At 37.2% G+C, this 23,687-nt stretch overlaps 1 protein-coding gene across 9 annotated transcripts in view; it reads right to left on the reverse strand.

Annotated features, from left to right (window-relative positions):
* Positions 1-2,282: 2,282 nt before the first annotated feature.
* Positions 2,283-23,687, reverse strand: part of LRRFIP2 (LRR binding FLII interacting protein 2) — a 60,773-nt gene continuing 39,368 nt past the window's right edge. For 6 of the 9 annotated variants that reach the window (XM_080383315.1, XM_080383311.1, XM_080383313.1 and 3 more), the window contains 11 exons: positions 23,247-23,318; positions 18,536-18,706; positions 17,890-17,982; positions 15,784-15,876; positions 11,916-12,017; positions 11,531-11,663; positions 10,103-10,152; positions 8,551-8,671; positions 7,417-7,496; positions 6,163-6,267; positions 2,283-5,381 (listed from right to left, as the gene is read on the reverse strand). In XM_080383315.1, coding sequence (XP_080239441.1) covers positions 5,271-5,381; positions 6,163-6,267; positions 7,417-7,496; positions 8,551-8,671; positions 10,103-10,152; positions 11,531-11,663; positions 11,916-12,017; positions 15,784-15,876; positions 17,890-17,982; positions 18,536-18,706; positions 23,247-23,318 — 1,131 coding nt within the window. In that variant the 3' untranslated portion in view covers positions 2,283-5,270. The remainder of the gene's footprint in view (positions 5,382-6,162; positions 6,268-7,416; positions 7,497-8,550; positions 8,672-10,102; positions 10,153-11,530; positions 11,664-11,915; positions 12,018-15,783; positions 15,877-17,889; positions 17,983-18,535; positions 18,707-23,246; positions 23,319-23,687) is intronic. The other 3 variants (XM_080383314.1, XM_080383316.1, XM_080383317.1) reach the window with 3 other exon arrangements.

The following is a 23,687-nucleotide window of genomic DNA, read 5'->3' on the forward strand; positions in this document are numbered from 1 at the left end:
GGAAAGCAAGGCTTCAGATAACTGGCAGCTGGAGAGAAGAGAAACCAAAACTCTGCCAAGCATGAGCCACAGGCAACTTCCAGGGATGTCTGCAGGAAGAAAGCAATGGGGGTACTTGCAGGGGAAAACTCAGAAAACAGAAGCCCCCCTGACAGACAGAAGGTAAGGTTCAGAACAAAGATGGGAAGGTGGGATGCCACCACGTCACAGACCTCCTGACCTCAGTAATTCCCAAGCAGCTTCTGAAGGCAGGAGCCCAACAAGGCTGACACACTTGTCTGATGGAGGAACAGCGCAAACCACGTTGGTGCAGTTATTTTCAGCTCCACATACACGTATCTCAGTCATGTTATGAGGAAACTGAATGATATATAAATCAGGTGTCACAGACTGACCATTAAACAGACAGCGCTGACTCTCCTTACAGAAAGAGGAGAAGCAAAACCCAGGAAGTATTAATGACTAGAACAGGGGTAAACCAACAAGATCCCTCCTGTGCAGCCAGCTGCTTTGTCAGGAGTCAAAAACATTCAGAAAGAGACCTCAGGCTTATCTGGAGCAGACTCTGACGCTCCCCATTACTGCCAAACAAAGGTGCTGTTCAAAATATGTCACTGCACTTGCTGTAACCGAAGCAGTGTTTGTAAATAAAAGATTTCAGACTTCAGGCATCAATTTTCTCCCTTTAAACACACAGGCTTCTTGGTTTCTGTTGCTTTGAGCTTCTCCTCTCGCAAAGCCAGAGCTAGAGCTCTGTTGTTGGCTTGGTTACCCTTCAGTTGCACAAGGCTGCTGGCTGCAAGAGAACCATCCATCGTCACACATCAGAAATTAAGGACAAGCACGGGACAAACTGACACAGGCAACCAAAGCATCTTACTTGTGCCGCTGGCATTTCTAGGCAAGGGTTTGCACCCTGTGCCCAGCCCCGTCCTTTTCTTGTTTCTTTCTTTTATTCACTCTTTTAAGTTGTCCAGGCTCCTTTTGAATGGTGTTCACAGGGACTTGGCCATCTTCTACCTTGGCAAGTAACAGAGGTGAAGAAGTCACCCCCAACAGCCACGGCGGGGAACCGGGGAGGGGCAGCCAGGCTGTGAAGGCTGCAGGAGCCGCAGGCAGGGGGGCCAGGAGCCCTGGCCACCCACACCACTGCCAGTGCCCTGCCCAGCGCCCCGAGCCACCCCAGTCCTCGGGCCCTGCCAGGCCCCACATGTCTGTGGGTTACATTGTTGGCATTTCTACTGCCCAGCCTGCCAGGTCTCACCCCTGTAGCTCTTACGGCAGCGTGTGTGCGCGTGTTGCAGCTAACGGACTCCAGGTTTTCAGTGGGAAGTGTGAGGTGAAGGTCTTTCTGGCACAGAAGGTGGATTCACGGGCTCTGTGGAGTTTGGTAGAAAAAATTGTGAGCGCATTAGGCACCCCAAAGGCGGCATTTTGCCCTACAAAAGACAAATCAGTAAAATCTAGTTTCTCTTTACTTTTTCGCTGCTGCTGTCTGCCCTCTAACAAACACTGAATCATTCCACTGGGCCCCCAAAAAACCCCACGGACTAAGCAAAACCCCCACAAGCTCAAGGGAAGAATGAACTGTGGTGGGTGTTAAAAATCACGCCCTCAACAAAAAAGCTGGTATTACACCATGTTACAATTATCCTTACGCCCACTTTCTACTAACTTTGTACCTTTTTGTGGGCAGCAATTGGGCATAACCCTGCGTACAAGAGGCACTAACAACCTTCTCTCTCCACTTGCAAGCATCTCCAAAATTATCTGATTTAATTATATGAAACTCAACTTGTTTTTTTGTCAAACAAACACCAGTTTGTGGTCTCCAGCAATATTTTTTTTTCATGCCTTTACTTTTATCAAAACAAAATAAATTCATCATCTTTTCTTTTTTTTTCTTGCTGCTGCTTTTTGCGGTACCTCCCAGGTCATCTCAACAATCTCGGGAACACTGTGAGAGATTTCTGTAGATCATTTTTTGTTTGTAAATATCTATATTCCAGTCCACGTCGCTTCCAGAGGGCAGAAACTGGATACTCCAGTCAGTGAACAACCTCCAAGTCCAGGCCCCACCAAAGGGACAACAGGTGAATACAGGACCCCGGAGGGCGCAGTCCGGCCACAGGATGGTGGCATGGAGGTTGACAGTGGCCTGGTTGAAATGGCTGATGTTCAGGGGGACACAGCGATGCCTGCATAAGGGGGGTGGTGAGCGAGAGCGGACACTTGTCTCCCAAGATGTTGCCACCTCCTGAGGTCAAGCAATGCCACACCTCTTTCAAAGCATGGTCCTGAAATCAAAGACTTTTCTGATCTCTTTGGACTTGACTTGAGCAAGATCATGCTGATCTATCTCTGTTTAGAGGTCATTCTCTTGTGGGGGATAGAAAGGTAAACTCCACTACTGAATTTTGCAGACATTACACTAGTAAAGATAAAAGCACTTGAACCTTCTATAGCTCCTCCAGAGAGCTGGTAAGATGAATAAGTCTTTTGAAAGAATTTCCCCCCCCTCCCAGTACTACAGAAAAATGAGAATGAAAAAGATCCTTGGAATTATCAATACTTTGCGATGTGTCCTTTAAAGCCCAATTGACTTGGTGCTTGTAAGGTCAGAATCCTGGTGTGACCACCAAGTCTTAAACTCCCTTATGAACTACCCTTCTCTAACAAATTATGTCTAGAAAGCAAACCCAAAACTTTCTTTCTGGGAAGCTTTGGGAGACATTCTGCATTTTCAGTGTTGAAGTAGAGCATGTGGATCTAGCATCCCATCTGCTGCACATGTGTTTTGCCTAAGTTATAGAACAGAACACACTTTGTTTCTGTACTGTAGAAAGAGACCACGGGAAGACACTGACATAGAAATGGAAAAGGATGACACCAGAAAGGAAACAACTGCTGCCTGCACTCCTAGAATAGTTATTGACTTGACCGTTGTATTGACTCTTCAGGAGGAAATTAGTAATCGGGTATGTGCAAGTAAAAAGCATTTTTTGTACTCAAGATTTTGTTTTGCCACCAACTAAACATGATTGCTTAGACTCCCAAGAAAAAAAAAACAACAACAACCAATCAAGAGCTGGCCAAGAAGCACCACTGTGCTGCAAGTGAGCTTTACAAACACTTGTTAGATGTCAAGGGCCAAACTTTGCATAGGCAGCTACTAAGCAGCATAAGCCATACTGGAGGACTGGTTTTAAAACTTTAGTATCGCCTGTTAGAATGTATAAAAGGTCTGTCTACTATGTCATTGGCAACATTAACTTGCACCATAACTAACAGCACCATTAAAATCACAGCTTGAAAAGCAAAGTCACTCTAATTTTCAAATAAACGTAAGATATGATATAGTCATTACAAAAATGTTGTTGAGTTGCATGATTCCACCAGGAAGTTTTGCAGTAGGCTGGTAACTCAAATTAGTAACTCTTTATCCAACGGACACTGTTCAATATTGAAATCACAGTTTTCCCTGTGCCATAAGTTGTCCAACTTCAACGGTGAGTTTTAGGGGAAGTGAACTAAAAGAAGATGTGCTCCCCAACAAGTGACAAATAAGGTTTTAGCTGAGTTTTGTACATGTCAACACTCACAAAAACCCCGAGGTATCCCTTTATCTTCAGAGTACACACCACTAAGAACAAGACCCTGACAGTTTCTTCTGAACACGTACACAACAGAATGCAAAGAGTTAACGGCACAATGATCTTTGTGATCAAACTACAATTGTCTCCTACTTAATGAGCAGGCCATGGGAGATCTGCTGCTTACACTGAAAACAGGGAAGGCATTTTCTCTTGCAAGTCCAAGAGGCATTAAAACCAAAAGAGAGCAAAAGCTGCAGTTTTGCACTGTCAAGATGGCTACCCTTTGGAAAGCAGTTCTGGTACAAGCAGAAGTACTAACCCTCTGGACTGCAAAGGTCCCAAAGCCTGCCTTGCTTTGAGCAATACTCCTGAAGGGTAGCAATCTGCAAAACTGCAAAAAAGACAAAAGCATCTGATACAAGTCCAAAAGAACAATTCCCCTCAGATCAAATGTTGGGCACCTGCTGGCCTCAGTCCAACACAAGGGCAGTGCCACTTCAAATACTTCAAAATTGCCACTGCAGGTGCTGCTCATTTCCTACTCCTGATATGCCAGCTTGAAAAGAGTGGAAGTTCTTAAGAGCATTCACTGTCCATACAGACTAGGTTCCAGACAAAGCCCACACCATTCCAGAAAGCCTCTTCTTCCTTGCACTGCCCCCCTCCTCCACAGCAGTACTGTCAAAAGAGTAACAGACCAGGTTAAGAAGTCAAAAAAAATTTCAAAGTCACTATTTCAGAGCCAAAAGACATTTTTCAAGATTTTTTCAAGAACATGCAGATTGGAACTGACTGTTCTGCAAAGACTTTGCTTTGTCCTGTTGGTATCTCTGTATTTAAAAGAACACACAAAACATCTGGTTTCAGTCAGTGAAATGTCTATTTAATTAACTCCTCAGCCACATTTCCCACCCCTTCCTCCCACCCTAAAATCTCAATTCACACTTAAGCAGATGTCATATAATTTGATAGTGTACAACAGAAGTTTTTAAATCTGTACTCTTAATACTAAGAGTATCAGGGGCTAGTATTTGACAATTACCTGTAACTCAGATGTGCCCATGCAAAAAAGCAGAATTTTATATACAGTCCCTATTTTTTCTTATAAATTTAAATATCTTACAAAAATGCATTTTCAAAATGTATAAAGTTTAGTGAATACCCCAAATGTATCTTAAAATAAAACATTATCTGATTTCAAAGGTTATTTCAACAATGAAGTCTAAATTGCACCAGATAAAAGGCACTTGTGCTGTGTGATGTCTTGAGCAAATATATGTTAGTTTATAATACAGTAATACAGTGTCTTCTTGAATTCATGCAGTTGTCTCTGAGCATCAAGCATCATTAAAGCAGCCAAAAGAGATTGTGAGTAAACTTGATTCCACAGTTGTAAAAACATTTTCTATCGCTAAATCAAACATACAGCATTGTGCTCCAGCTCTGACGCTAGAATCAAACGCTACAGAGAAATCGCTGTCATTCAAATGGGAATTCAAACTACGTTTCATTCTCTCATAAGTTACAAAAAGAAGTATGCCATTTAGTTATGAAACTATAACACCAATGAACAGTTCAGTGTTCAAATAGTTTGTGCCAGTGAAAGTCTGTATTTAAAAACAAGCTAGGGGCTAGTTATTCAAGGAGCAGTGCATCATATTTTCCATTTCCACTTCACTGTTGAGATAAAAGCGCAGTCCTATTTGCCTTCATCTTCTCCAGCCTTTTCATTAAGTGGTTATTGGTCATCTCCATCTCTTCTATCTTATCCAGTGCTGTTCTTAACTATAAAATGAAAGCAGAAGTTACAATCACCAAGTTTGCTTGGACTTTCTGCTACTCTTAAACTTTAGCAAAGGAAATAAGACCAGGAATACGAGTATTATATGCTTTAAAACAGCACCACATAGGTTAAAAACCACTTCCATTATCACAGTCAGATGAACTGGAACTCAACTGTTAAAAAAACTGGGAAGCAGTTGACACATGAAACAAGCACTCATTCCAATAGAACTAGGTGCCTGTGAGTTTCTATTACATTATATTTCAAAGTAAATTTTTTTTTTTTTACTTTTTTTTTTTACTTTACTCGCCACCATTTTTACTTGCTGATGGATGTATACACAAATGTGTAGCAGGCATCACGCTAGTCATGCAGCAGCTCTTAAGTAAGCATGATCAACAACTTAGTGAAATAGAACTTCTTCCCAGCCTCCTGGGAGGTGCATGTTGGAAACTTCCCAGGCTGGCACTTGACACAGGGAGCGTTCCGCTCCCCAGTAATTTTTACAGAAGGATTAGTTTAAATAGTACAAGTTATCACATTCAGACGAAAATACAACTTCGGATCCTTCATTTCAACGAAGAACTGCACTGAATTGTAATTGTTACTTTTATGTGCTACAGTTATTTTCTGAATACAACACTGATAGACTTGGACATCTCCTCAAAAGAACACTTAAAAGCTGCAACCAATAATTACAAAAAAACAGAGCTTGGAGGCAGAAGACAAAGCAGTACAAGACTGAAAGAAGCATATAGCTGAAAAGGAAATCAAGTCAATTACCTCTCGCTGAAGCTTCCGCTTTTCAGCTTTGAGTTCATCTTCTACTTTTTCTGCATTTTCTGCTGCATTTTTATACCTTGCAACCTGCCCCTCAAGTCGTCCAATCTGAAAACCCAAACAAGACAGAAGGAAAGACTGATTACTTGGGTTGTCCACCCTGAGCTCACCTGCTACCAGCTGTTCTTCCCTTTCTGAAAATTCCCCACAACACAAGGCATCCTGCGAATTATCCACAGTACCCCTCTGGAAAAAGGGGGATTAACTGTGTTAAAAGCAGCCATAATTGCAAAGAGAGTGTCTAAAAAACCTAGTAAAACAGATTGTGTGCAGAATCCTGGAATACCCTTCACTGCCTGTCCCTCCCTGGTGAGGGTCACAGGAAAGAGTAGAGAATGCAGCATAGAATAGGGCACAGCTAAGAATATACAGAAAGTTGAAGAACTAAAGAGAGGGGAGCTGGAAAAAGAAAAATCAAGAATTGGAGAACACATGGGATTAAAAACAAAAGCTGGAACTTTGAAAAAAGCAGGGACCATGTGAAAAGGTGCAAAGTAAAAAGGAGACTGTAACTTGTCATCAGGACATGATGCATGAGAGGTCTTGACCTCAAGCACAGAATTCAGCAGTAAATAGGGGGCTTGAGATAAACCCCAGTTGCAATCTGCAGGTGTTAACACTCACTCGCTGGACTGTTATATTTATAGCTCCCTGCTACCCCCAAATCCATAGGATAAACTAGTAGCCTGTTGCTGTACAAAAGAAAACAACTAGGCATCTCAGTCAAATTATAATCCTTTATGTTATTTTTAGTGATGTACAGAGATGCTGAACTATAATACCACTTTACTGACTTAGAATCACAAAGTATGCGTAAACCAGTGTGAGAGATATATATCTATACACACTCTTGAATTTTGGAGAGTAAATTATGTACCTTCCACAGTCTATACAACTTTCTTACAAATAAGTAAGCTACATAAACTGATTTTCTTGAACTATTAGTTTCAGTTCCTCTTTATATTCTGCCATACATTCACATCTTAGTAAATTTTCTCTTATGGTTAGGACCATGCACAGGTATTGAATTGCAGAAAATATGAAAAAATACAATTGTAGTGCCATTCTGTGCAAACTAAAGAACAACCAGTAAATCAAATGATGCAATATATTTTCATAGGTTTTGTTGAAGAAAATATTGTGAAAGCATGCAGAGCAAGTGAATTGATAACAATAAATATGAAGATACAGACTTACATTTTGTTCCAAGGTAGTTATATCTTGTTCAGCTTTTGAAAGCTTAAATTTGTATTCACTAATTTGTCTGTTGGCATCTCCTAGACAAAAATTGACATGAATATATTACTCAAGGCAACTCTCTAAAATGGTAGTTCCTCGTTTAATTAAAATTAATTAAAAAGACCATCTTTTTTTGAGAAGCCTCTATACAGGATTATAAAGAGGTAGATGTTCTTTCAGAAAACTTTTTTGAGAGCATGGAAATAGTTTTCCTCTTATTTAGAGAACACAACTACTGCTTCTGTTAAGAGTCTGCGTTAAATATCAGATGTATAAATGATACACATGCCTTTTAAAATACATTTATTTAGATCAGCAAACTCATCTCTCTCTCAAAAAAAAGAGAGAATACAATAACCAACACACACTGCAAAATGGGTCAAATCACAATAGAAATAATACCAGCAGCATTTAGCATAGAAACGTGTAATAATATTTGAATGATAAGGAGCACAAGGCTTGAAACTGCCTGACAAACTCCAAGGAGCTCTGCAAATTATTTTGGTGTTAATTTTAGCCCTGACATTGCCAGCGCTCTGCTCATGTTCATTGCTACAAGCATATTAAATGACAATCTGTCAAATAAGTAAAGTTTTCAGCTGAAGAAATAGCTTGCTTGAAATGGAAAGTAGCTTACATGCTTCATAGAATGAAGCAACACAATATTGTGTTAAACTAATAATTTTTGATGTTTTGATTCAGCAAATAATAGACTTTTAGATGAAGTTTCTGTATCAAAGACTCCATAATATATAAAGAAAAAAATCCGGTAGAATATATTATCAAAATAACTCAGCTGAAATTCTATCATCTAAAAATTGACATTGTTCCAGTAGCGGCACCCACTCTAGGCAAGGTCATCAACTGAAAAATAACTTCCCAGAATGTTGTTCAACACTGAAAGAGGCAGATTTTTAAGCTATTCTACTGGAAGAAATTTCCTGCAAGGAGTGACATCAACAAAAAACTAGCTGTTCAACAACTGTTCATTCACAATACTATTACTGCACAACAATATAGGAACGGGAGTTGGAACAGAGTCTGTTTCCTCTCCCCAGTAAGAATACCTTTAAGCAGTAACCATATACTTACTCTGTATTTCAATTAGCTGCAAGTCAGAACCGTTCTCCAAGCCGATGATATCTGAATTCATGCCATCGCTTTTAGAGTATTTCTGTCGCTCTTCTTCCAACTGCATCTTCAGTTTTCTAACCTGAAAAAGAAGTGTTCTTTTGCGAGACTCCTAGAAATTCAATAGTTGTGTATCTAAATGTTTAACGAGAAAAAGGCAAAGCGGGCTTTAGATGCCACTGGCTGAGATGGTTCCATAAGCAGGAGCAGGAGAGTCGTGCAAAGGAGGCAGGGACCCAGTCCCTGAGGCTGATGGCTGCAGACCCCATTGCCCTCTGTTGGGCGAGTGCCCCCTGCATGCCAATGCACAACCCAAAGCCACCACTCTGGCCAGTGCTGCAGAGACCTCTGCGCAATGCAGGGGCACCCAGCGACTCCAACAGAGCTGCCTTTCCAGGGGAGAAGGCGGTATGAAACTCTGTTTATGCATTTCTTCTACAGTATACCTTTTACACTGTAAACACGTATGAAGATAACAAACAATATCTTAGTGAGTTTACAGAAAGAATAATCCACAGCTTTTTGGGGGGTCCTTGTACTCCACCTGGAAGCAATAGTCCTAGACAAGCCTGTAGCACACATTAAGTCTTAAATGATTCCATTTTAAGCTACAGCAGCTGTGTCTGTATTTTTCCAGTAATCGGGGAACATAGATTCATCATCTATGTGCTCTGTATCTGGAATTTATGAAAATGAGAGCTACTTTTTGACTCCCTTATTAAAATACTGCCCTACAGATAAGCAATACGGGAGTTATACTTGCAAAACTCCCACTCGTGATGCAAGTCAAATATTTTAACAGTGATTTCTACAACTATATGGTGATAAATATGCACAGAATACTTTCACTTATACACACACATTTTATACTAAATTTTATTGGCATTTGAAACCAACTATCTATACTAAAATTAAGGTACCTTCCCAGCAAAAACAAAACGTTGACCACTTGAAATTTGCAATGTGTTCAACCAGAAGCACAAAAGCTATGGTATTCTTAACAATTGTTCAATGGCTATGCTTTCATGAGTCCTCTCTTCTCAATACTGAGCTGTATTAAATACAACTACTTTGATAACATTAATTTTTTTATTTGAGTAACTGAAATGATCAAAGAAATAATACCACTTAGCCCTTTGGAAGAAAGCGCCACTTGAGCTTATGAGAATGTCATTTTACTGACTTCAGTGTTTCCGCATAAGACAAAATAAAAGAACAACTTTAATTACATGCACTAATGGCAGTCTCAGCAGCAAGTTAGATTTCACCTAACCAATTAGTGAAATGAGCATTCTTTACCAACCAAGATCAAAGTCACATGGATAAGGACACTAGTGAGAGAAGCTGATAATTCTGGTAGCCAGCCAGGTAAGAAGTTGAGTATTTTATTTTGCTTCAGTGCCTAAGTATCTGATTGAGCACCTTTGGTGCTTAATATTTGCCTGTTCCTAATATATTAACAGTCTGCAAAAGGATACAAAGTTCTATTTCTGAAAAGAATAGCTTATTTTACCTGGGACAATAATTCCTCCTTCTCTCCAGCCAGTTTTCGTAGCCGGATATCTAAAACCAAAGAACCCAATTAAAAAACAGAGAAATCTGTAAGTAAGATGATGTTTTTCGTAACTTTTTGTTCATTTTCAAATAAAATGTTTTTCAAAGTTAAAGCTAATAGCACTGGGAGCATAAAACTTTGATATCTCACTAATGACATACCAGCCCTCAGTTAAGAGCAGAAAAAAGGGAAAAACATTCATTCACACTGTTTATTAGTGTAACAATTTTAAAAGCAAGATCTGACTTCAGTAATTCTTCGAAGCAAATTAAAAACAGCAACTTTTTTTTTAATAATAAAATAGTTTTGTCTCAGTATCTAGAAGAGCCGTTTCCAACAAACTTGTCCTCTGATTCTATACCCTTTTTCCTTGTCTTACTCTTGAAGATTTCTGTCTCTTCCAGGAACACACTAAGCTTCCCCATCCGTTTAGAAAGTTTGTAGAAAGTGTTCTCAAACCACAAAAAACTATTTGGGAAAGTACCCACAGGAATGTTGCAGTATCTCTAATCAGTTAAGATGACCAGCTATGGCTACAAAAGTGTCTGTCAAGCAATGCCATGCTAAGATTAGAGCAGCTCCCTTGAAAACTGTGTTTGACAGTAACAAAGCATAAAGACATCTCTATTTCACCATGATGGAGCCACAGCAGAAACATGTATCAAGTCAAACTTCTGTCAAAACAAAAATATGTAACTATTATGTACTACGTAAAAATATAATGCAAGTCTATAGATACGCTTCTTTGCACGTCAACTAGCAGAGTTTTACAGTGGATTGACTACGCATTCAATAACTTGTTAGACCTAAGGATAAAAGCAAGTCAAAATAAAGCTCCCTACACCAGTATCTTCCTGTTTTTTGAATGTTTTTAAACTTTTTTTCTCTAATGTGATGACAGACTGCACTTGCTTTACACTAATAAAGGCAAAAGTATTTCAAGGAAGGGGAAAGCATATCCAAAAAATGGTTTTCTATAACAAGTTTTTTTCATTGATTATACATACTTTTAAAGATTTTTTTCTTGAAACAATGGAAAATATATTCATACAAAAGACTACACTTTTAGGAAAGATCTTTTCTGACAGTAATAAAACAAACTGGATCAAGAGATCCAATCAGTTGCACACATCCAAGCACATACTATATTTTGCTTTTTTTTAACTCAAAACAAATGATCTGTCTTTTTACTCAACATTTTAAAAAAACCCAACAAAAAAAAAAAACAACAACCAAAAAAAAATTACAGTCTTGAAAGTTGTGTAAGCATGTATTTCAGAAGCATCACAGGTATCTTTTCGTGGCTGTAAATCACAAACCACTGCAAACAGAAGGGAAACAAAGTCTTCAAACACTCTATAAAGTTGTATTTTTTGATATTTTTACCTAGTGGTCCTTCTCCTGCAGATTCCAAGACTTGAGCAGCTTCCTGCGATACAACTGTTATTGCACCAACCACTGATTCATGGTTTACATCACCGTTTGGTGTGCCATCTGGAATAATAACTAATCCGTGTTTCTAGAAATACAAAAGAAAAAAAAAACCTATTGATACAAGACCAGTGCTAGAACATAACTGAACAGAAAAGTTTTTTAAAAGCTTTTCAATTTGATCGAAACATGTACAATGAAATGCACCACTTATACTACCCTAAGGTCAGGTTTTGGAACTGCACAAGAATAGTAACCATCCTTCCTCTTTTTCATTGACCTTGATTTCATGCCAAATGCCTCGATTTTTGTTACTGTAAAGTAGCTGCTACCAACATACCTCTCCTCTCTTCATTGTTTCCTTCAGGTCAGCCAACTCCTCTCTGAGCTCATCTCGCTCATTCTTAATGCAGTCAAAGTAATCTTTCTGTCTTTCTAGGGCCTGGGTTCAGGCAGATCGCAAGAAAAAGAGCGGCACAGAGAAAAAGCACATGACAGAGAGATTTTTCTACAAGTAAATACAAAGAGCTCAATAAAAGTAAAGAAAATAAAAGGGGTAATTAATAAATAGAAACATACACCTCTGATAACTACCTTTTACAAATTTCATATCTAGCCTTATTGCTGCATGTTTGTCATGACACATTTTTTCCCCAGGTAACTCTTAGTAGATTCTAGCATAGATTTTTCTTTAGTGGATTCCATTTTTGGTAGTTTTTGATAAGCTAAATTGAATACCAAAAGAGTAAGTGATTCTTTTTGAATAGAAGCACTCTGTGGCCAGAAATAAAATTTCATAGGGTATAAGTAGTAGAAATCTTAGCTCATAAAAGACCTTGAATAATACTAGTTTATTTACTAGTTGCTTAAGTATTACAATGACTCTACTAAACCCAAAAGCAACCAGTTTTAGAGGGGACAAAAAATGCAGCAAACACCAGCAGCACTATTTTAGCACACAAAAAAAAGGACTGCAGCTAAAAGCACAATATGGACGTAGATGGGTTTGCCCACCTATGCTGGAGCTGTGTTAGCTGGCAGCTAGTCAGACACTTGCACTTGACTGGGCAGCATCCTATTATTCCATTCAAATTCAATACTGCATGCATTATAAATAATCCTGACCACACAGGAACTGCAAAAGTGCAAACACATTTTGCCAAGAAAATTATCTAACTAAACCTTATGTCATGCACGAATGTTTAGGAATGGACTGATACTGAGAAAGAAATGAAGGTGTATACCTTTGTTTTGTAACTGCCCCACATAACTGCAGTATGCTGAATTTTAATAGTTATCTGGGATCTGTATATTAGAGCCATGTTTTAATGCATTACTCTTAATTTCAATAGAAAAGTTTAAGAAGTGCTGTTGCACTTGGTTTATTAGTATGTAAATGCAACATTTAAAATTTAAGTAATTTAACATGTATGAAAGCATTAGCTGTCACATCATAGTTTAAGAATTCATAAGATGTCCTTTTGTTTCCTAACACATACTAGAACTCTAACTACATTATAAACAGTGTGAAGAACCCTAATCATTAGATTTTGTGTTCCACTTCAAGATACATACACCTTCACCATTTTTGAGGAACAGAGGCAGAGATGGAGGGGGAAATAAGCTCACTGAGTTGACAGAAAGTACACAGAGCCCAGAATCACACTGCAGACAGATTCTGTATGTTTGGCAGTGCCCTGGGATGCTGCTGACCTTCCCAAAACATCCTGTCTATCCTCACCCCCTATGCACAAGTCTTGGGAATCAGAAAATTTTGAAGGGGAAGGAACTGAAACTGATATAACTATATTTCTTTACCTATGGAGAGATTCGCAATCATTATTCAATGTTAAAAAACTTTAGTAATAAACTGCTAGTATTTGCATGCTCAGGGATTACAATACATCACGTGGATTTCATATGAAATTTACTTCTGCAACTCTGCTGTTGGGATGGGGCACAGAAATCAGGACAACTAAGCTCTGCAGGCATGTTTTAACATACCAGTACAATTATATCTGACAATTTGTCAAAAAGTAGATTTGTCTGGGGTCCTATTTTCTAAATATTCCAAAAACCTGCACGAAGTCTATACTAAACTTAGATACGCCATTGCTAATTGTAAATTGGCAATGCATGTACAGTTTGGAGCCACCAAACAGTCAAACAGCTGTATATTTCAGGAATATAACCTGGAAGTTACAGTTAAGTGTCCTCAACTTGATCTAATTTAAGACCAAAACTGCAAATTTCAATCACTTCGTAGAAACAGGACAATGAAAGGCAGCAGGTGTAAAACAAACTCATGCCATCTCTGTTCTGCTTGCCTCCCTTTCTTCCCGAGGTAGCATCAGGCTAACTTGCATACATTGTAGAACTAGGTCACAATTTTAGTTATAAATTACTCCTCTGTGAAGCTTCTCAGATTTCTGAAGCTGGAATAGAGTGAAAATTAAAGCTACTCGGTACTGGGGAGAAAGACTTAAAAACTGTGAGCTAAGAAAAGTACGCAAATGTTTTTAGATAACAGAAGTGAGAAAAAAAACAGCAGTATTTTTTTCATTTTAAGAACCAGAAGATTTCCATTTCGAGATGGTAAAAAAACCCTCCAAATTAAAAATAAAGAAAAAAATCCCGTTATGGTGTTTACAAGAACGCAGAAACTGGCAGGAAAATTTCAGCTAAAGGAAAATGTATATTTCTGGTCAATCTGGCTGGTAGCTATTATGTTGAACATTAGATAAATTATATGTTCTGTACTAACTCTGGCACAAAAAAAATTGCACAAATCTAGACAGTCCAGAACACAAAGGTGAAGCTTAAGTATGGAAATAATATGGCTAATTAAAGGTTAAAAAAAAAAAACTTCCAGAAGAATGTTCAGAAAGCACTTGTAAATGTTAAACTATTATTTTATGATGGAAGAAAAGATTGAAATACAAATTGAAGGACTGAAACATGAAATAAATATGGATTGAAATAAGACAGTATAACAGGGCTTTTTTTTTTTTTTTTTTTAAAGTGGGCATCATCAGGTAAAAGATAACTTTTCTAAGTGACTTGAACTCCAGCAAATACACAGATTTCTTAGAAAATTGCTTTATGTCAAAATCTGACTTAAAATTCAATTAGAGCAAAACAACCCTAGAGTTACTAAGAGGCAGAAAATTCCTTTCTGATTCCAGTCAGCAACCTCTCACCACCAGGCAATGTACTTGTGGACCAGAACAGCCACAAGTTCAGAGTCCTGTGGTTATTACCAACGATCAGGCTGACTCTTAACAGTTTTACTCCTTTTGTGCTGCCCAGAAGCAAAGCTGACAAACCCTGCCTGACCTACACTAGCTGCATAGTTAGTATCAACAGTTCTTCCTTCCACAGGAGCCCTACAGATGGTCCTCAAAAGGTCCCACTTAACCACTGTTTTGATTCTCTCAATTCCCATACCTGGTAACTCTGTTATTTTGTGTGTGGTATCACCGTATCAGCTTGGTTCAGTGATGCATCCAAGCTAACCAGCCCTAGAAAGATCAGAAGTGCAATACAGGAACGCACAAGTTGACCACAGAAATCAATTCAAGGTCATATTTTTTATCTCTAGGTATGCCCAACACAAGTGTGATGTACAGTTGTTCAATGAGGCCTCTCTACATTTTGGTCCTTAGCTCCTGCAGCATTCTAGGTTTTCTATTATTTAGAGTATTTAATCTCTCTTATCTCAGGTAGTGTAGAGTAGACCATTTCAAAATCCACTAATTCCTATGCAAATTGTTAAGATGATGACAGAGGCAGGACTCAAATGGCAAGCAAGCTTTGAAGTGTTCAGGTTCTGAAAACTGTATTTGCCTCTAGGGAGATTAGATCTTTAAAACCAATTTCAAATCTGCATAAAATTCCTTTTTTTTGAATAAGGAAACAATGACTTTTTCAAGCCATGAATTCAGGTAAAAGATGTTTTGTAAAAAATTGTAAAACTGTATACATAAGTTTATTATGTTATAGATTTCATTTGTATTATTCATCATTATGCAAGTAAAGATGAGATGGAGCTCATTTTATAAAGAAGAGAAAGATTGCAAAACATTTTAAATATTTAAATTGGGACTGGCCTTCATTTCTTTGGTGTACACAGCATTCCTTGGGGTGTGGGGGGCATTCATCTACTTCTAAAATGCAAAAATACCTTTCCCCCCATATTTGATTCATACCCCTATTCTTTTATCTTTCCAATTAATTGTCTCCTGGAGATCAAACACCTCTTTGGTTATGGAGTCTATATTCTGCTGCATGCGTTGATTCTCCTGTAGTAAATAGGATGAGGGAAGAGTAAAAGAGGAAAGAAGTAAAGAAATGGAAAAAACCCAAACATTCAAACAGATAAAGGAAATAAGTAACAAAAGTCAACCAAAGAGTTTATGAGCATGAAGATAAAAGAAAAAATGACCAACTTAATATATTCTTTATGAATTCATGCAAGAGAACAGTAATGAATTTTATTCAATCAGTGTTGATAGGAGAATTTAGTGCAGCTAGAGCTACTTTTCTTTAGTAACAGTTCTCACTGTAGACTCAGGATAACATCTTTCTACAGGAAAATAAACTTCCTTGTAATTTTCAGATACTTTCAAGTACCATTTGGAAGAGAACACTAATGTTAACAAGCAGTTTTAGGAGTGTTTTACAAAATAGAAAATCTTCTTGAAAGAATAAAGGAAGTTTGAATCAGGCATCCAGGGAGTGAAATAGGGCTTCTGACTGCTTTCTGATACTAAATTAATATATATCAAGCGCGGTCCTATTTTTATTTAACACTGCATTTTGCTGCTTGCACTGCAAACATAACTACAATTCTTTACTATGTTCATACAAATATGTATGAAGATGACTTAATTTTGAAGGCTACACACAATTTTTTGCCCTCCTAGTGAGTAAACTTGATTTTGCACCTGGGAATGGAAGACAATGTGTTTCTGCAAAACACTAAATGGCTTCAGCTAGATCTTCTGTTAATGTTAATAGACAGAAAAGTTACTCAAATGTTAAATATGGGCCAAATCTTTGAAGGAACTGTATGCATTTGGTGAATATTCAATGCATATGCTACATTCTACCACAGCAAACACTCCAGACAAATCTACTGTATATTCTTGATTCACATACTTTAAAAAAACTAAGTGGAAAAACCCAAACAACCAAAATTCAAAGTAGTAAAAAAGTTTTTTAATTCACATTGAAGTCAAAGAGAACCCAGAGCAAGCAGCAAAGCTACAACCAGAACCTGCTAAGCTTTTTGCTTGTCAGCATCAATCTGCCACTAAATGCTGCTACTTAGGCTTATCTAATTTGTTTTCTTCTGCTAGTAAATCATATCAACTCCAGGTTTGTGAAGCTTATTATTTCCTCAGTAACCACAACAGATCTGGGACTCTTCCAAAGTCTTTTGGAGTTACTGTACTACTAACCTGGAGAGCACAAGAACTTAGTGGGGAAAGAAACTTATCAATGAAATGCAATATTGTATAGCTTTTGAAAATCAGGTAGTTGAAACCTTGGCTCATCAATTTTAACTGAAACCAAATGGCAGTGGGAAAATGATGTATTAACTGAACGATGACTTCCAGCGCAAGAATTGAAATCAACAGGAAAAGGACACCTGCATACTGTTGATCTCTGTGGACATACCTTGGTGGACCATTCCAAAATGAAGACTCACAATAGCTCTAGGACTTCAGGGAACACTGATTTGTTTCCAGAGGAAAAAGGTGGTGGGGAGGAGGAGGAGGAAACACACTGAACAGGGCAAGGGAAGCAAGAGAACACACCGCACACCCAGTAACATGGTTATGACCCAATACCATTGCTGACCACTGTTGCTACATTTATTCTTGACTGGTAAGTAAACAAATATTCATTACTGGAAACTTCAGTGGCTGATGCTCAAAAAAGTTGAAATAACTGAAATGGAAACTTTTGGGAAAAGCAAAGAATAACATTGTATTATCCATGCATTAGAACTGGCTATGCAAATGTATTTTAGCCATACAAACATTAGTTCTGCCCTTGCAAGGAAGAAAAGATACAAGGAACCTTCATGAGAACCGCAATTCTCACAAGAATTAAGGATTTTATAAGATGTAACACACATGAAAAACCTGCAGAGACTTTTTCAACTTTATAGAGTTTGATATCTTAAGTTCTATGCCCTAGAAGAAAATAAATTCTTTCTTAAAAATGTGAGATTTTGTGTGTGATTCAAATCTTACACCATATTTATTTGCAAAAGTTCTATCAAACACTATCTCATATGAACATACCTCTATCAATTCATCCCTCTGTCGAAGGCCCTCTTTAAGTTCATCCAGCTTATGCTGCAGAACAAGGCACGTGTGTTTCTGTCTTTCCAATTCCTGTATTAAGTAAAGTATTTTTATTTATTTTGGCTTGACATTTGCAATATAAAGTTTAAAAAAAGTTAGTAGTATCACTTAACAAAACATTATCTAAGAAAATACTGTGACAATCTGAGAAATTTTACCTACCAAGTGCCTAAAAATCACAGAATCAGTGTTTTAGTTAAGTTCTCCAGATACTTGCTATACAGAAGACTTTATTTAATAAAATGTAGAGTAGAAAGAAAAGAGGCACTTAAAGGCTTAAGCACAATATTAAAGAGAAAAGCACAGATACAGAATTTATCTAAATATTGCTGTTAAAAGCTGCCATAACAAAGTGGGACTGAACATGTCCCATTTGATGTAAATGCAGAGTTTATCTTTAGTGTGTTGAATTAATTAAATAACTCTTTTCCTGGGGTGGGGTGGTAGAGGTGTTTTCCGTTTTCAAGAAAAATGACGCAATACTCAAAAAATCTTTGATTACTGAGATAGACTTAGTTACTAGGCAGTCCAGGCTTCTATGGTTTATTTTTATAATTATAAAAAAAGTCTTAAAAATCAGTACCTTTGACTTCTCTTCATTCTCCCTATAGAACTCTGCTATCTGTTCTTCTTTCTCCTCAATGACATCCTTTAGAGTATCCACTTGGTAAACCAAGTTGTTTTTCTCATTGTCTAGTTGAGCATTGGAAACCATAGCTTTCTTGTACTTCTCTTCAACTTCAGCTAGCGAATCCTAGATAATAGAAAAGCTTACATTAGTCTTTCTGATGCATTTTCATAATGCTAAAATACCATCATAACACTGAAGGGTGCTATATGTTACACAGCAAAATTATGCAAACATTTTTGTTTCTGAATTATATTCCTGTCTTCCCTTTAGAGATACCAAGTCACAGTTCAACTTCCATTATCCAGGTTAGGTCATACACAGCAAAGAAAAGTTATCATTACAAAAGTATGAAAATTACAAGATAATATTCCACTTGTGTTTTCTACTCTGCCATCTTCACAACTTAACCTATAGGGATGGAATAGTAATACCACAGCCTTATTGTATTTTCAGTGCATGCACGAGAGGACACCTCAGAATGAGGCAACAAATCTGACAGAGAACTCAGACAATTAAACCACTAAAAAAGATCACAGAAATCTCTAGGAGTAAGCTTTAACTTAACACTCATTATTTAAGTAGTGCTGTTACCTCAGATTCCAAGATTTAAGGCAGTCACATTTTGTCAGTAATACTGATTCTCTGTTCAAGCAGGCATTTTGTCTATTTTTTACTAATATTTTTGGGTAAAAAAAAAAAAAAGCATGTAAAAATCCACATGCTTGATTCTCTACTTGAAGGTGCACATATGCCTTGCTATGTATATTCCTACACACGCAATTCTCTCACATTTACCAAAATAATTTTATCCATTCCTCCCCCCGGTACTATAACAAATGTCAACTATTCAAATACTAGAACAGCTATTACTCCAGGAACTTTTAAACATGCAATGATTTTAACATGCATTCTTTTAAATATACAAAAATTTTGTTTCAGAGTCCCAATTTTAGACTTGAAAAAGAAGTGTTATGCCATTCTCTTTCCAAAGTAGACCTGTGTCCTACTACAAAACCCTTAGTATTTAATGTAATCTGTTCTTTCAAGGCCTAAGTAGCATAACCTCCATTTTTAATTTTTTTTATATTATGACAGTAAAAACACTAGCACTGGAAGGGCACCAGGCTTGGGTTTTCCAGAAAATGAAACAGTAGGACTAAGGACTAAGATGTTAGGGGAGAAGGTGGTAACAATCTAAGTTTCCTAAGGAAACACTAAGGAGTGCTATCTGTTATACAGTAAAGTTACACAACCATTTCTTTCGAAATTGTATTTGTGTCTTCTCTTTAGAGATACCAAGTCACAGTTCAATATTCCAGTATAAAAAAAAAAAAGAAAGCCCAACTCCCAAACATATTCTGAATCTCCATTTTGAGAAAGTTGTCCCTAAGTATGCATTTTACCTTTTGTAATTTTATCATAACCACATGTTTTTATACCTCTCTGTTCCATTCACTGAATTCTGGAATTTTGTGCTGGAGAAACACAATATTTTAGAAACTCCAGAAAAAATAACTTAAGATGCATCCTGATAGACTACAGGTCAGAAGTGACAATGAAAATATTGAAAATAAATGAAAGGTACTACTGTAATCTGGGAAGTAGAAAATAGCAAACAGTAAAGATTCAGGATAAGAGAGAAGAAAACAATGAAAAAATGAAGAATATATTAACTGCATTCAAGTAATTCTTAACGTCACAGAAAACCTCTTTTTTGATGGTGTAAACATGACAAATCTTGTGAAGATTGGTAAAACAAGATGTTAGAGTCAGCAAACCTTCCAAAGATTTTCAAAGAGTAATTCAATTTAGAGGAGAAAAGAAAAATTAAAATGAATGCTGCAGTCTTTTTATGGGGAGATACCAAAATTTAACAAAAAGTACAACTAGGAAAAAAATTCCAATTTGATTATTTCTGTGAGTATGGCGAGTGGAAGCATGCAGTAATTTAGGCTGGCAAAGATCTGGATGCCATCTGGTCCAATCTCCTAATTAAACACAGCCAACCAAGATCACACTGCTTACAGCTCATCTCCAGTTCATTTTAAGGATCTACAGGGATGTACACTGCAGAACCTGGCTGGACAACCTGTACCAGTGTCTGGCAGCCTGCCTTGTGCAAAGTCTTTTTCTTGAGGTGTAATTAGAATTTCTGCCCTTACAGTGCAACTTTTGCCTGCTGCATTTTGCCCTGTCACTGCATCTCTGAAAAGAGTCTGCCTTGTCTTTATAGCCTCCTATCACGCAGCTGAAAACAACAACGATACTGCTGCCTATCACCCCAAGACTTATCAAATCCAGTTGCCTCAGCCTCTTATTGTATGCCACATGCCCCAGGACTCGAGCCTTAAAGAGGAGACTAGGTAAGGCTTACAAGACTGGATTAAAGTGTCATCAATCAACAAGTTAATGGAGGAGAAAATCTGCACTGATGGAAAAGGAATAAATTTATTTTGAGGCAGAAGAGTCAGAATTGCTTCTAAGAAAGAAAACAAGCTATGCCTAAGGGTCTCCAATCAGTTAAATAAAACCTGGAACAGTGCTAAGACTTCTCTGGAACTGTTCCTTCTTTTCAACTGAAGTATTACACATGTTCCCAATGTTCAAGAATTCCATGCAGTTTCAGTAATCTCCCAGTTTCATGAGAAATAATACGGATTTGGAAGAATTTCCAAAACACTTGAATGAGGCAGTGGGATGGCTAAGGATGAAGCAGTTGGAACAGGCATGAATGGAAATAGATGAGGCTTTGCACATAACCTAAAGCTATGAAGAAATACTATCCGTAATTCTATAAGGCTATGCAATTTAGCATGCTTGGCTAGAACAAGATGATTAAACCCAGAAGACATGAAGACAGTACTCTGTTAGCTTAACAAAAGAAAAATGTTGAGGAAAGAAAAAGGATCCCTTTCTATTGATGCAAGGGAATATAGAAAGAATCAAAAAAGCTAAATCAGAGACATGACAAGATTTTGAGATCTAACTAAATCAGAACTATCCACATTGGATTTTATTCTGCTGACACCCAGCAGATTTGTAGCCAGATAAACATCAGACTCTCAGCAGCATGAGGAATGAGCAACCAGAGACACGAAGGTAGTGTGATTACAAATCACTGTTACTTAACCACTGAAAAAGCACTTAAAGGTAGTGTAAAAGCAGGTATCCTAGTAACTCTTCTAATGTACACAAGATAAAACTGCTAAAACAGAAACGGAGAAAAAGGCAATACTTTCCTAATCAGAAAGAAAGATATCTGAAAGAATCTCTACGGAAGGCAAATTAACTAAGAAAACTATTATTCAGTACTAACAATAGCATAAAATGCAATTCAGTGCTCTTTGGTAACCGTAATGGATTACAATAAATAATACTGCATCAGTAATGATTCGGAACAGTAGCCATGAGATGCTGGCAAACATGCAGAAGTCTGAAAGTTAGATCTATTCTGAACACATGAAGCAATCTCATGTTTTATTCAAATTTAGTACAATCATAGCTATGTCTAATAATCTTGTAATCTACTGCTCTTTAAAGTCCTTTTAATATTCATATGGCAATATGATTAAAACAAGACACTACATCTGAGCATATGGCTGTCCGATTCCAAGTAACTTATCCTCTAAAGAGGAAATAATTTTTACTACACCGAACAGCTCAAATTATGTATTTTGTCTTCACTATACCAACTAATATGTTGTTTAATCAAGGAAATTCAAGGAAGCTTTTAAATACATTACTGTAACATGGTCTACTACAAGCAGCATTCATTAAATGCTCTATAGGGATATAAAACTAATATGGAAAGATCTCTTTACTTTTACATGGAATCATTCACAATTAGGTAACAGGAAAGAGAACAGAACAAATAGCCTGAAAGATCTGCAAGCCCCATCATTTGCTGTATTCAGTTTCCCTTCAACACAGAAGAGGGGAAAATAACCACACTTTAACTGCAAACTGTTAATTGTGTGAAAACGTACAAAATAAAAGCAAGCATATTAATTTAAACAAGCTGAAATACAGACAAATCCCGTTAATTACAGGTTGATATTTTCAGCGTTAGGTTGAGACAAAGAAAATGGGAATGTAAACCACAAGCATAAAAAAGGTATTTCTTAATGGCAAAGAACTAAAACAAAATTAATCTTCTCCTGCAAGCAACATGCCTGCCCAGATTCACGGCAGTACATCTTTCAAAATTATTGCTTTAGTTTCGCGTTATAAGATGTAGTATTTGCTGAAACCAGCTCTTTGTCATAACATATCCCATTTCATTCTTCCCTATTGAATACATAGCAGTTATTTTGAATATATATTTATTTGCTAACAAAACTCAAAAAAGCCCAATTGAACATCTCATTACCTAACAAGAAAACACCTGCTAAAAATATGAAAGTTTAATACTATTTTAACATAAACCAAATAATGAACATGTACTCTCTTATGTACATTTACATCATATCTTAATAATTTACTCACATGACAAATTTAAATGACAAATTTAAACTGATGTTCTCTATGCATTATAAGTTAGATACATGTTTTAAAGAAATTGAAAAACTTGTTAGTAAAGTGTTATATAGTTAGTGGAACCAGTGATATCTCCATTACCCAAAAAACCCCATACAGAATGCATGCTTGGGAAGAGCCCTGATACCTTTAGTTCTTTAAGTCCCTGCATGTATCTCCCTTCTACATCGTGTATCTGGTCCTTAAGATCATAGATATCCTGCAGGACATAGGAACGAACCATTGCATAAGAAGTATGGGGACATAACTTACAGTTGAAAAAGCATTAAAAGGTTTACATGCATTTTGTCAAATGCCAAAGCCTGCAATAATTCATAGAAACTATAATTGATTCACAACAACTTGATGGAAACTAAGATTTTGTTTAGATCTGTGAATCCAAGCCATGTCAAATGGGAAAGAATAGTTTCAGATTTGACATAAACAAGGTCTTGTTCTAATATAAGCCAAACTGTTAGCACCACAAATATTTATGAACACAACAAATACAGTTACCAAGATAAATACAGAAAGCTCTCATGACTGAAAATTACGTTCTTGTAACTTTTTCTTACTATTAAGAAACCAG

This window comes from Falco punctatus, assembly GCF_963210335.1.
Source record: "Falco punctatus genome assembly, chromosome: 4".
Classification (NCBI taxonomy): Eukaryota; Metazoa; Chordata; class Aves; order Falconiformes; family Falconidae; genus Falco; species Falco punctatus.